Source organism: Entelurus aequoreus, linkage group LG12 (genome assembly GCF_033978785.1).
Source record: "Entelurus aequoreus isolate RoL-2023_Sb linkage group LG12, RoL_Eaeq_v1.1, whole genome shotgun sequence".
Lineage (NCBI taxonomy): Eukaryota > Metazoa > Chordata > Actinopteri > Syngnathiformes > Syngnathidae > Entelurus > Entelurus aequoreus.
In genome coordinates, this window is record NC_084742.1 from 53,117,290 (window position 1) to 53,129,789 (window position 12,500).

The window sequence follows — 12,500 nt, forward strand, 5'->3', positions numbered from 1 at the left end:
GAAAGAAGGAAGGAAAGAAAAAAGGAAAGAAGGAAGGAAGAAAGGAAAGAAGGAAGGAAGTAAAGAGGGAAGGAAGAAAGGAAGGAAAGAAAGGAAAGAAGGAAGGAAGGAAGGAAGGAAAGGATGGAAGGAAAGAAAGAAGGAAGAAAGGAAGGAAGAAAGGAAGTAAAGAGGGAAGGAAAGGAGGAAGGAAAGAGGGAAGGAAAGAAAGGAAGGAAGGAAGGAAAGAAAGGAAGGAAAGAAAGAAGGAAGAAAGAAAGAAGGAAGGAAGTAAAGAGGGAAAGGAAAAGAGGAAAGGAAAGAGGGAAGGAAAGAAGGGAAGGAAGAAAGGAAGGTTAAAAGGAAGGAAGGAAGGAAAAAAGGAAAGAAAAAAGGGAAAAAAAGGAAGGAAAAAAGGAAGGAAAGAAGGAAAAAGGAAAGAAAGAAGGAAGGAAGGAAGGAAGAAAGGAAAGAAGGAAGGAAGTAAAGAGGGAAGGAAAGGAGAAAGGAAAGAGGGAAGGAAAGAATGGAAGGAAGAAAGAAAGGAAAAAAGGAAGGAAGGAAGGAAGGAAAGAAAGAAAGAAAGAAAGGAAGGAACGAAGGAAGGAAAGAAGGAAAGAAGGAAGAAAGAAAGGAAAGAAGGAAGGAAGTAAAGAGGGAAGGAAAAAGAGGAAAGGAAAGGAGGAAGGAAAGAGGGAAGGAAGAAAGGAAGGAAAGGAGGAAGGAAGGAAGGAAAGAAGGAAGGAAGGAAGGAAAGAAGGAAAGAAGGCAGGAAATAAGGAAAGAAAGAAAGAAAGAATGAAGGAAAGAAAAGAAGGAAGGAAGTAAAGAGGGAAAGAAAAAGAGGGAAGGAAAGGAGGAAGGAAAGAGGGAAGGAAAGAAGGGAAGGAAGAAAGGAAGGAAAAAAGGAAAAAAAGAAGGAAAGATGGAAGAAAAGAAAGAAAAAAAGAAAGAAAGAAAGAAAGAAAGAAAGAAAAAGAAAGAAAGAAGCAAGTGGGGGACGGTGAAGAGTTCCTACCGTGTCATGGTGACCACTGTGTCCACGTGGTGTTGCACTTCTTGGGGCTGCAGGTCACGCAGGATGATCTGGACCAGCAGAGGAGCGCTCACGTTAAAAACATACATGTAAATAGCGCCATCGTCACAAATTGGGACGCCAAGCTCGACTTACGGTGCATCCGAAAAGTATTCACGGCGCTTCATTTGTTCCACATTCTGTTATGTTACAGCCTTATTCCAAAATGGAATTAATTCATTCTGGTCCTCAAAATTCTACACAAAATACCCCATAATGTCTAAAGTGTTTTTAATTTGTATTTTGCAAATGTACTCAAGCTAAACAAGTAAGAAATGACAAGTACATAAAAGTATTCAGAGCCTTTGCTCAATACTTTCTTGATGCACCTTTGGCAGCAACTACAGCCTGAAGTCTTTTTGAACACAATGCCACAGGTTTGGCACACCTATCTTTGGCCAGTTTTAACCATTCCTCTTTGCAACACCTCTCAAGCGCCATCAGGTTGGATGGAGGTGGTTTTCATCCAGGATGTCTCTGTATATTGCTGCAATCATCTTTCCCTCTATCCTGGCTAGTCTCCCAGTTCCTGCCGCTAAAAACCATCCCCACAGCATGATGCTGCCACCACCATGTTTCCCTGTAGGGATGGCATTGGCTTGGTGATTCCTGGTTGCCTCCAAACATGATGCCCGGCATTCACGCCAAAGACTTGAATCTTTGTCTCATCAGACTTTTTGAACACGATGCCACAAGCTAGGCACACCCATCTTTGGGTATTTTCTCTCATTCCTCTTTGCAGCACCCCTCAAGCTCCATCGGGTTGGATGAAGTGTTGGGGTTTCATCCAGGGTGTCTCCGTACGTTGCTGCATTCATCTTAGTCTAGTCAGGGAGGCGACCAAGACCATGGTCAGTCTGTCAGAGTTACAGCATTCCTCTGTGGAGAGAGGAGAACCTTCCAGAAGGACAATCCACCAATCAGGCCTGTATGGTAGAGTGGCTAGACAGAAGCCATTTCTTGGTAAAAAGTTTGCCAACATGCACCTGAAAGACTCTCAGACCATGAGAAACTAAATTCTCTGGTCTGATGAGACAAAGATTGAAGTACTTGGCATCATGTTTGGAGGAAACCAGGCACCGTTCACCACCAGGCCAATGCCATCCCTACAGTGAAGCATCTTGGTGGCAGCATCATGTTGTGGGGATGCTTTTCAGCGGAAAAAACTGGGAGACTAGTCAGGATAGAGGGAAAGATGAATGCAGCAATGTACAGAGACATCCTTAATGAAAACCAATGCTTCCCATCCAACCTGGTGGAGCTTGAGAGGTGCTGCAAAGACATACTTGCCAACCCTCGCGTTTTTAGCGGGAGAATCACCGGTATTCAGCGCCTCTCCCGACAACCTCCCGGCAGAGATTTTCTCCCGACAAACTCCCGGTATTCAGCCGGAGCTGGAGGCCACGCCTCCTCCAGCTCAATGCGGACCTGAGTGGGGACAGCCTGTTCTCACGTCCGCTTTCCCACAATATAAACAGCTTGCCTGCCCAATGACGTCATAACATCTAGGGCTTTTAGAGAGTAGAGTGCACAACTGCGCACACAACAAGGAGACGAAGCAGAAGAACGAGGAAATTACAGACATGGCGACGCCGTCGACGAGCAAGATGAAGAAATACGCTTGTAAGTTCTAAAATGAATGGAAACAAGAATTTCAGTTCATCCAGGACAGTTCGAAGGGGAAGGTGTATGTTGCCTAATAATTTTGTAGAAAAGACTTCTCCATTGAACACGGTGGCCGAAATGATATACTCATCATGAACGGAGAAGTTAAACAGGACAATACTGCCATCTAATGGATAGCCACCGAAACACTGAAATTCAAGTATTTCTTTTATTTATATGTAAATAAAATAAATATATATATATATATACATATAGCTAGAATTCACTGAAAGTCAAGTATTTCATATGTATATATATATGAAATATATATATATATATGAAATATATATGAAATACTCGAGTTGGTGAATTCTAGCTGTAAATAACCACGCCCCCACCCCCGACCAAGCCCCTCCCCCACCCCCTACCCCCCACCTCCCGATATTGGAGGTCTCAAGGTTGGCAAGTATGTGCAAAGAGGAATGGGCCAAAATGCCCAAAGATAGGTGTGCCAAGCTTGTGGCATCGTATTCAAAAATACTTGAAGCTGTAATTGTTGCCTAAGTGCATCAACAAAGTATTGAGAAAAGGGTCTGAATGCTTACGTACGTGTGAATTTTGAGGTTTTTATTTTGAATAAATCTGCAAAAAATGTCGACATTGGAGTACCGTATTTTTCGCATTAAAGTCAGTTTTTTTCATAGTTTGGCCGGGGGTGCGACTTATACTCAGGAGCGACTTATGTGTGAAATTATTAACACATTACCGTAAAATATCAAATATTATTATTTAGCTCATTCCTGTAAGAGACTAGACGTATAAGATTTCATGGGATTTAGCGATTAGGAGTGACAGATTGTTTGGTAAACGAAAAGCATGTTCTATATCAGTGGTTCTTAAATGGGGGTACACGTACCCCTGGGGGTATACCAAGGGGTACGTGAGATTTTTTTTAAATGTCTGTCAAAAAGAACTGTGAAAAGAAATGCAACAATTCAATATTCAGTGTTGACAGCTAGATTTTTCGTGGACATGTTCCATAAATGATGATGTTAAAGATTTCTTTTTTTGTGAAGTAATGTTTAGAATTAAGTTCATGAATCCAGATGGATCTCTATTACAATCCCCAAAGAGGGCACTTTAAGTTGACGATTACTTCTATGTGTAGAAATCTTTATTTATAATTGATTCACTTGTTTATTTTTCAACAAGTTTTTAGTTATTTTTATATCTTTTTTTCCAAATAGGTCAAGAAAGACCACAACAAATGAGCAATATTTTGCACTGTTATACAATTGAATAAATCAGAAACAGATGACATAGTGCTGTATTTTACTTCTTTATCTTTTTTTTTCCAACCAAAAATGCTTTGCTCTGATTAGGTGGTACTTGAATTAAAAAAAATGTTCACAGGGGGTACATCACTGAAAAAAGGTTGAGAACCACTGTTCTATATGTTATAGTTATTTGAATGACTCTTACCATAATATGTTACGTTAACATACCAGGCACCTTCTCAGTTGGTTATTTATGCCTCATATAACGTACACTTATTCAGCCTGTTGTTCACTATTCTTTATTTATTGTAAATTGCCTTTCAAATGTCTATTCTTGGTGTTGGGTTTTATCGAATACATTTCTCCAAAAAATGCGACTTATACTCCAGTGCGACTTGTATGTATTTTCCCCCCCTTCTTTATTATGCATTTTCGGTCGGTGCGACTTATACTCCGGAGCGACTTATAGTCCGAAAAATACGGTACATTAATGAGAAATAAAATTAACTTCTTTAGATTTTAGCAAATGGCTGTAATGAAACAAAGATTTTTTTTTAAATATCTCAGACCATGAAAAACTAAATTCTCTGGTCTGATGAGACAAAGATTGAAGTCTTTGCCGTCATGTTTGGAGAAAACCAGGCACCGTTCACCACCAGGCCAATACCGTCGTCGGCGATCACTCGAAACGAGTACGATTGTCCTCCTGTTGGTGGGACTGCCTTCAGGAGAACGCCTGTGCGTGGAATCTTTTAAAGTGGGGAGACTGGTGCACAGACAGCCACCACACTGTCCTTGGCAAAGAGAAGGCCAGGGTCCAATGGCATGGAGACCAAGTGTTAGAATAATAGTTTCAAGTTATCACAAAAAAATTCTGTTACATCAAGTTCCCGGTGAGATGCAAAAACTGTCTTTGAAACCTACCAAGAGTAAGGCTCGTAAAACTCCACTGTGTAGGGGGGAAGCAAGATGAAGGTGTTCCTGTGTCTTTAATGTATTAGAATCAAACAAAGATATTGTCTTTCCCAAGGACTGTGGAAGCGAGGAGGAGGCAGGACCGGAGTCCCCTCCAGGCGACCTCTTTTTGAACTGTTTTACGAACCTCTTTTTGAAGTCATTCACGACCTTTTCTGTGAAGTGTTTACGACCTCTTCTTTTGAACTGTTCGGTAACCAAAGGCAACGCTGTTCCCGACCCACTTTCCTCTGGAAGCAGCTGTGGTCATGTGGTTGGAGAAAGTAAAATAAAGAAGGAGGAGTACAATCTTTCGCCAGAGCGTGGGTGACACTGTAAGAGGTTACAGGTCGACACGTTTCTCCCCAATTGAGTCCAAATTGAATTCTGTCTGTTTGATTCTTTGCCTCTTGTCTTGTTTAATAGATGTCATCAGTGTTTGAACCTGATACCAAGACAATTGGGGGCCCATCTTTGCTGCAGCCTTCTTCCGCCTTTGTGACCGTTGTGGAGCTTCTCTGCAACCATCATCCGCCCACTCCGCCATTAAGGTCTTTTTCGACGAGGGAGACGCGCAGACTCCAACGTCACTTCTTCGCTGTGGGGAGCTGTATCCGGTGGCAAGGGAAACCCAGGACGACCGGCACCTCCTCACAGCTGCCGGAGCTCCGGTCGGTCGGAGGACCGCCTATGGTGCTCCTACCGGCACTTGCTTTTCTCTCAGGGTGTGCTCCCCTAGTCTTTTGTCTTCCCAGACTAACCCACAAGGCAGCGGGGCAGTGGTTGGGTGATGCCAGGGCGTGTCCACAAAGTGGGCCTGCGCATCACGCCTCAGGGGACCACTGCAGCTCCGATACAGGCCAATACCATCTCTACAGTGAAGCATGGTAGTGGCAGCATCATGCTGTCTGGATGCTTTTCAGCGACAGGAACTGGAGGGAATGATGAATGCAGCAATGTACAGAGACATCCTGGATGAAAACCAACTCCATCCAACCTGATGGAGCTTAAGAGATGCGGCAAAGAGGAATGGTTGAAACTGGCCATAGATAAGTGTGTGAAGCTTGTGGCATCATGTTCAAAAAGACTTGAGGCTGGAATTGCTGCCAAAGGTGCATCAACTAAGTATTGAGCAAATCCTGTCAATACTTATCTACATGTGATTTTTGTAACTTTTTCATTTTTAATAGATTTGCAGAAAAACAAAAATGTCACATTGTCATTATGGGGTATTGTGTGTAGTATTCTGAGGAGCAAACTGAATGTATTCCATTGTGGAATAAGACTGCAACATAACCGGATGTGTCAAAAGTGAAGTAGTGCGAGTACTTTCCAGGTGCAGAGTAGTGGAGCTTATGTGTCAATAAGGTGCAGACACTTCCTGTACCTTGGCAAGCTGCTCTGGCTGCTCGGCAGCAAATCTCTGGTAGATCTCCAGGCAGAGGGAGGAGAGTTGGCCCCGCCCACACAGGGTGTGGTTCCTGCGTGCAGGGAGCGGCAAGCCAGACGGCAACAGCACGGTGAATGCCTCCCCTCCGCATTCATCCACCTCCTGCACGTCGCATATTAAATACATGGCAGGTGATTCATTCATAAAAGACATCCCATGCCAATAAACTGAAATGTTAAATGTGCAACAACTCATCAACATGCTTTGAGTCAAAACTGTTGTAGGTTCCTTCATTAATTGTTTGTCACACCGTTATACTGCACATAATTATAACTACTGATTCATTCAATCATTACCCAATGGATGAAGTCATGCACTCTAAACTAGAGATGTCGATAATGGCTTTTTTGCCGATATCCGATATTGTCCAACTCTTAATTACCGATTCCGATATCAACCGATACCGATATATACAGTCGTGGAATTAACACATTACTATGCCTAATTTTGTTGTGATGCCCCGCTGGATGCATTAAACAATGTAACAAGGTTTTCCAAAATAAATCAACTCAAGTTATGGAAACAAATGTCAACATGGCACTGCCATATTTATTATTGAAGTCACAAAGTGCATTATTTTTTTTAACATGCCTCAAAACAGCAGCTTGGAATTTGGGACATGCTCTCTCAAGGAGAGGTGGGCGGGGTTGAGGTATGTGTGTGTGTGTGTGTGGGGGGGAGTTAGGGGGTAGCGGGGGTGTATATTGTAGCGTCCCGGAAGAGTTAGTGCTGCAAGGGGTTCTGGGTATTTGTTCTGTTGTGTTTATGTTGTGTTACGGTGCGGATGTTCTCCCGAAATGTGTGAGTCATTCTTGTTTGGTGTGGGTTCACAGTGTGGCGAATATTTGTAACAGTGTTAGTTGTTTATACGGTCACCCTCAGTGTGACCTGTATGGCTATTGACCAAATATGCGTGGCATTCACTTGTGTGTGTGAAAAGCCGTAGATATTATGTGACTGGGCCGGTACGCAAAGGCAGTGCCTTTAAGGTTTATTGGCACTCCGTACTCCTCCCTACGTCCGTGTACACAGCGGCGTTTTAAAAAGACATCAATTTTACTTTTTGAAACCGATACCGATAATTTCCGATATTACATTTTAAAGCATTTATCGGCCGATAATATCGGACTGCCGATATTATCGGACATCTCTAGTTTTTACAATAGAAAAACTGGCAGCTATGTTGCCAGAATAAAAAAAACGTGTACTGTTTTTTCATTAACAATATAAGGTTGTAAAAAACAATGTAAATTTAACACAAAAATTCTGGCAACTAAGCTGCCAGAATTTTCTGTAAAATGCTGTAAAAAAATTTAAAAACACTATATTTTAAAGTACAATTTTGTAAATGTTAAGTTTTTACTTTAAAATCGACAGTCAACTTAAAGCAATTTATATAATTAATAATGAAATCCAGAGGCAAATTCATACATTATTCACTGTTACAAGCAGCCCTCTGATGGCAGCCATAACTACCATGTGGCCCTCAATGAAAACCAGTTTGACATCCCTGATGTAGATGATCTATATCTGCTGTAAAGATTTACATTAGAAAATAGAAGTGTTGGATACTTCTCTTGTTGCCTTATTTGTGTTTGACTTGAATAAATGTTTAGGTAGAATTTCATTAAACAAAACCAGTTTCCTAAAAAGTACCAATGATTGTCACACACACACTAGGTGTGGTGAAATTTGTCCTCTGCATTTGACCCATCAACCTTGATCACCCCCTGGGAGGTGAGGGGAGCAGTGGGCAGCAGCGGTGCCGCGCCCGGGAATCATTTTTGGTGATTTAACCCCCAATTCCAAACCTTGATGCTGAGTGCCAAGCAGGGAGGTAATGGCTCCCATTTTTATAGTCTTTGGTATGACTCGGCCGGGGTTTGAACTCACATCCTACCGATCTCAGGGCGGACACTCTAACCACTTGGCCACTGAGTAGGTTAGATTGTATTTTAAGTACCGTAATATAAACATGTATCAGAGCTGTTTATTTTAAGTTAAAGTTTAGGTTAAAGTATCAATGATTGTCTCACACACACACTAGGTGTGGTGAAATTTGTCCCCTGCATTTGACCCATCCCGTTGTTCACCCCCTGGGAGATGAGGGGAGCAGAGAGCAGCAGCGGTAGCCGCGCCCAGGAATCATTTTGGTGATTTAACCCCCAATTCCAACCCAATTTTATAGAGGAATGTAGTTAATCATAGAACTGGCACCCAATGTCATTAAAAAATTGATTTTGAATCGAGAAACGGTTTGAATCGAGTCGTTACACCCCAGAATCGAATCGTGTAGTTCCCAAAGATTCACAGCCCAAAGTTCAAAGGGCCAATGGTGCTGCTTTGGTCACACTGTTGCATCGATGATGTTTTACAGACCATCTTCAAGTTGCTTTCTGACCGGCTCTTCAGAATGCGCCGTTTTGTGGACGGGTCTAAGCCCGCTTAGCCTGTCTAAGCCTGCTTAGACAGGCTAAGCCCGCTTCAAGTGTGTCTCACGCCATCACGCATGTTGTAGTTTTTAGCACTGTCCTATCAGTCAACTGATAAGATATACGTTTGAACTATACGCAACAGTGAGGATGCATGTGCATGTACGAGACAGTCTGCCCCACAACAAGAGGATAGAGAAAAAGAAGGAGCTTATTGACTACAATGTTGGACTACAACATTTAACAGTGAATAATAATAATAATAATAATAATAATAATAATAATACATTAATATCAACACGTAAAGATTTGCCTTATGATATTTTAACCCAATTGCCTATGTGTTTGATGACTGTATATTTTTGGACGTACACTGTAAAATAACATAAAATGTATTTGGCGGTTAAAAACAAACAAACGGGCAGTTCAGTTGCTTGAATTTTACCATGAAATTTATGTTTTTTTTTACAGCATATAACTGTAAATGGAAAAAGGGAAAATGCTGGCGACTGAGCTGCCGGGTTTTACTTTTTTTTTACCGTAAAATCCACTGTTTTTACTGTGTACTACTGTTTTGTTTTTTTACAGTACAAACGTACAGTAACGTTTTTTTAGTACATATTGATGGACAACTTGATTTAAAATCATGAATCAAGCAAATATTTAGGTGTTTAACAAAAAAAAAAGTTTGTAATGAAAGAGCACTTAAGTGACATTATTTCCAGGCTCTCGTGGGCCATCTAAAGTGATGTGGCGGGCCGCCAAATCTGGCCCTCAGGCCTTGAGTTTGACACCTTCGCTCTACCATGTACAGAGATTGCGACACGGCCCAACATCCAGGTACTGAATTACCGTAAATCCCGGCCTATAACCCGTTACGCTTTGAACCCTGCGGCTCATAAAATGGTGCGGCTAAATTATGGATTCACTGACAGCCACAAAGCAAATAGTTGCAAAGACACTTAACCGGTGTGTTATTGTTTGTGCTCTGGCGCCATCTTTTGGGACGAGTTTGCTCCCTGCAGGTGATGCTGGGTGAGAGCCCCACAGGTGTGTCCTGCTGTTTCAAGCTTTGAACCGGAAGTACTTCCGTTCTGTCTTCTAGTCGTCCATAGCGTTTCTACTCGCATGGATTCTTCATTCGTCACTCCAAGCAATGTTTGTAAGTTTTACAATATAACTAAAACAATTCTTACTGACTAAAGCGTCCCATGTGTGATGTCCGTAGGAGTGTTTTCATGCATATTTGTATGTGCTATCGTAATGTAAACAAGCTAGCAGTGTTAGCATTAGCTAATATGCTAACATGTTGACGAGTAAGTTAGTATTATTAACCTACGATTACATTCTTTTTGTATAGTTTTAATTTTGCAAATTCACCAAAACGTCATCGTGAAGTTATTGAGTCTGTTTAACTGATTGGAGAGCTAGTGTGTGCAGATAGTGGGTCCATGACAAAGACTTCTTAAAATTTGACAACCAAACAATTACACAAGGCGACTCTGGGTGTTATCTTCGACCCAACTCTCGTTTGAGTCACACATCAAGAGTGTTACTAAAACGGCCTTCTTTCATCTCAGTAATATCGCCAAAATGTGTTCCATTTTGTCCACTAGCGACGCTGAGATCATTATTCATGCGTTCGTTATGTCTCGATTACTGTAACGTGTTATTTTCGGGCCTCCCTATGTCTAGCATTAAAAGATTACAGTTGGTACAAAATGCGGCTGCTAGACTTTTGACAAGAACAAGAAAGTTTGATCATATTACGCCTATACTGGCTCACCTGCACTGGCTTCCTGTGCACTTAAGATGTGACTTTAAGGTTTTACTACTTACTTATAAAATACTACACGGTCTAGCTCCAGCCTATCTTGCTGATTGTATTGTACCATATGTCCCGGCAAGAAATCTGCGTTCAAAGAACTACGGCTTATTAGTGATTCCCAGACCCCAAAAAAAGTCTGCGGGCTATAGAGCGTTTTCTATTGGGGCTCCAGTACTCTGGAATGCCCTCCCGGTAACAGTTAGAGATGCTACCTCAGTAGAAGCATTTAAGTCCGATCTTAAAACTCATTTGTATACACTAGCCTTTAAATAGACCCCCCTTTTAGACCAGTTGATCTGCCTTTTCTTTTCTGCTCTGCCCCCCTCTCCTTCGTGGAGGGGGTGCACAGGTTCGGTGGCCACAGATGAAGCACTGGCTGTCCAAATTCGGGACCCGGGGTGGACCGCTCGTCTGTGCATCGGTTAGAGACGTCTCTGCGCTGCTGACATGTCTCCCCTCGGGATGGTCTTCTGCTGGCCCCACTATGGACTGGACTCTCACTATTATGTTAGATCCACTATGGACTGGACTCTCACTATTATGTTAGATCCACCATGGACTGGACTCTCACAATATTATGCTAGACCCACTCGACGTCCATTGCACCGGTCGGCCGGGGGGGGGGGTCCCCACATCTGCGGTCCCCTCCAAGGTTTCTCATTGTCCCATTGGGTTGAGTTTTTCCTTGCCCTGATGTGGGATCTGAGCCGAGGATGTCGTTGTGGCTTGTGCAGCCCTTTGAGACACTCGTGATTTAGGGCTATATAAGTAAACATTGATTGATTGATTGATTGACTTCTGTTTTGTTTGATCAGCCGTTTTACTGCTGTGTTACAGACACCGTTTGGAAACAATTAAGATATGTAAACAAATATTTCTGTGTAAATAACTACTTTCACAACATCTGCGGCTTACAGTCCGGAAAATAGGGTATTGATAAAGAGTCTGCTTACCTTGACTAGAATGTCTGAGGCAGACACATCAACTTGGATAGTCTCATCATCATCCGCAACAAGCGGCTCCCTGCCGACCAATAGGCCTGCCTGGAGGGCCGCCCCCACCGCAATGACCTCATCAGGAGGAGCTGAGCTGAGGAGCTCCACATCTGGGAACATGTCGCGCATCATCTGCTGCAGACGAGGGATGCGGGCCGAGCCGCCACAAAGAACCACCTGCAGGAGATGGCCAGGTGCCGATCACATTGCATCTTATGCTGGATGAGTGGCTCACATACATTGTTGATGTCACTGGTGGAGAGTTTGGTCTCCTCGAGGAGGCGTCTGATTGGCTGGATGCTCTTGTTGAAGAGGGAGGAGCAGAGCAGCTCAAATCGAGCTCTGAGAAGAGGGCAATAAAAAGGTGTTAACGTACGTACATCTTTTCTTGTGGCTTGTGACTAGGGATGATGTTTGATAAGAAATTATCGAGTTTGAGCCCATTATCGAATCCTCTTATCGAACCGATTCCTTATCGATTCACTTATCGAATCCAGATAGGTTGTTGCATATGGAAAAAAACAAAATAATTGGTTTAACAAAAGCTCACTTTTATTTTATAAGAAAAAAATAAAATAAATAAATATTGACTGGTACTCTCCTAAAAAAAGTATATTAAGTGGAATTTTTCAGAAAAACAAATATACACAGTAACACAAAAACAACCTGTCTCTGTGATCACTATAGGTGTATAAATAATAATATAGTGTTAAATAAAATCAGTTCTTTAGGCACAAAACTTAAAATAAGTGCACTTCTGCTGCATTTGGAACATACTAACTACACACACAGGCAGACAGCTAACAAACAATCCAAGACGTCTAATAAAGTTCCAAAGCAGATTAATCCATTTAGGCTCTTTATTGTTGTTGATCTTGCTTTGTCTTTTCCTATCTTTACTTTTG

At 42.2% G+C, this 12,500-nt stretch overlaps 1 protein-coding gene across 1 annotated transcript in view; it reads right to left on the reverse strand.

The window, feature by feature from the left end:
* Nucleotides 1-12,500, reverse strand: part of hspa14 (heat shock protein 14) — a 32,213-nt gene that overhangs the window by 561 nt on the left and 19,152 nt on the right. Inside the window, exons 10-13 of the mRNA XM_062067054.1 lie at nucleotides 11,835-11,937; nucleotides 11,554-11,772; nucleotides 6,278-6,442; nucleotides 998-1,065 (exon numbers count right to left, since the gene is read on the reverse strand). Coding sequence (XP_061923038.1) covers nucleotides 998-1,065; nucleotides 6,278-6,442; nucleotides 11,554-11,772; nucleotides 11,835-11,937 — 555 coding nt within the window. The remainder of the gene's footprint in view (nucleotides 1-997; nucleotides 1,066-6,277; nucleotides 6,443-11,553; nucleotides 11,773-11,834; nucleotides 11,938-12,500) is intronic.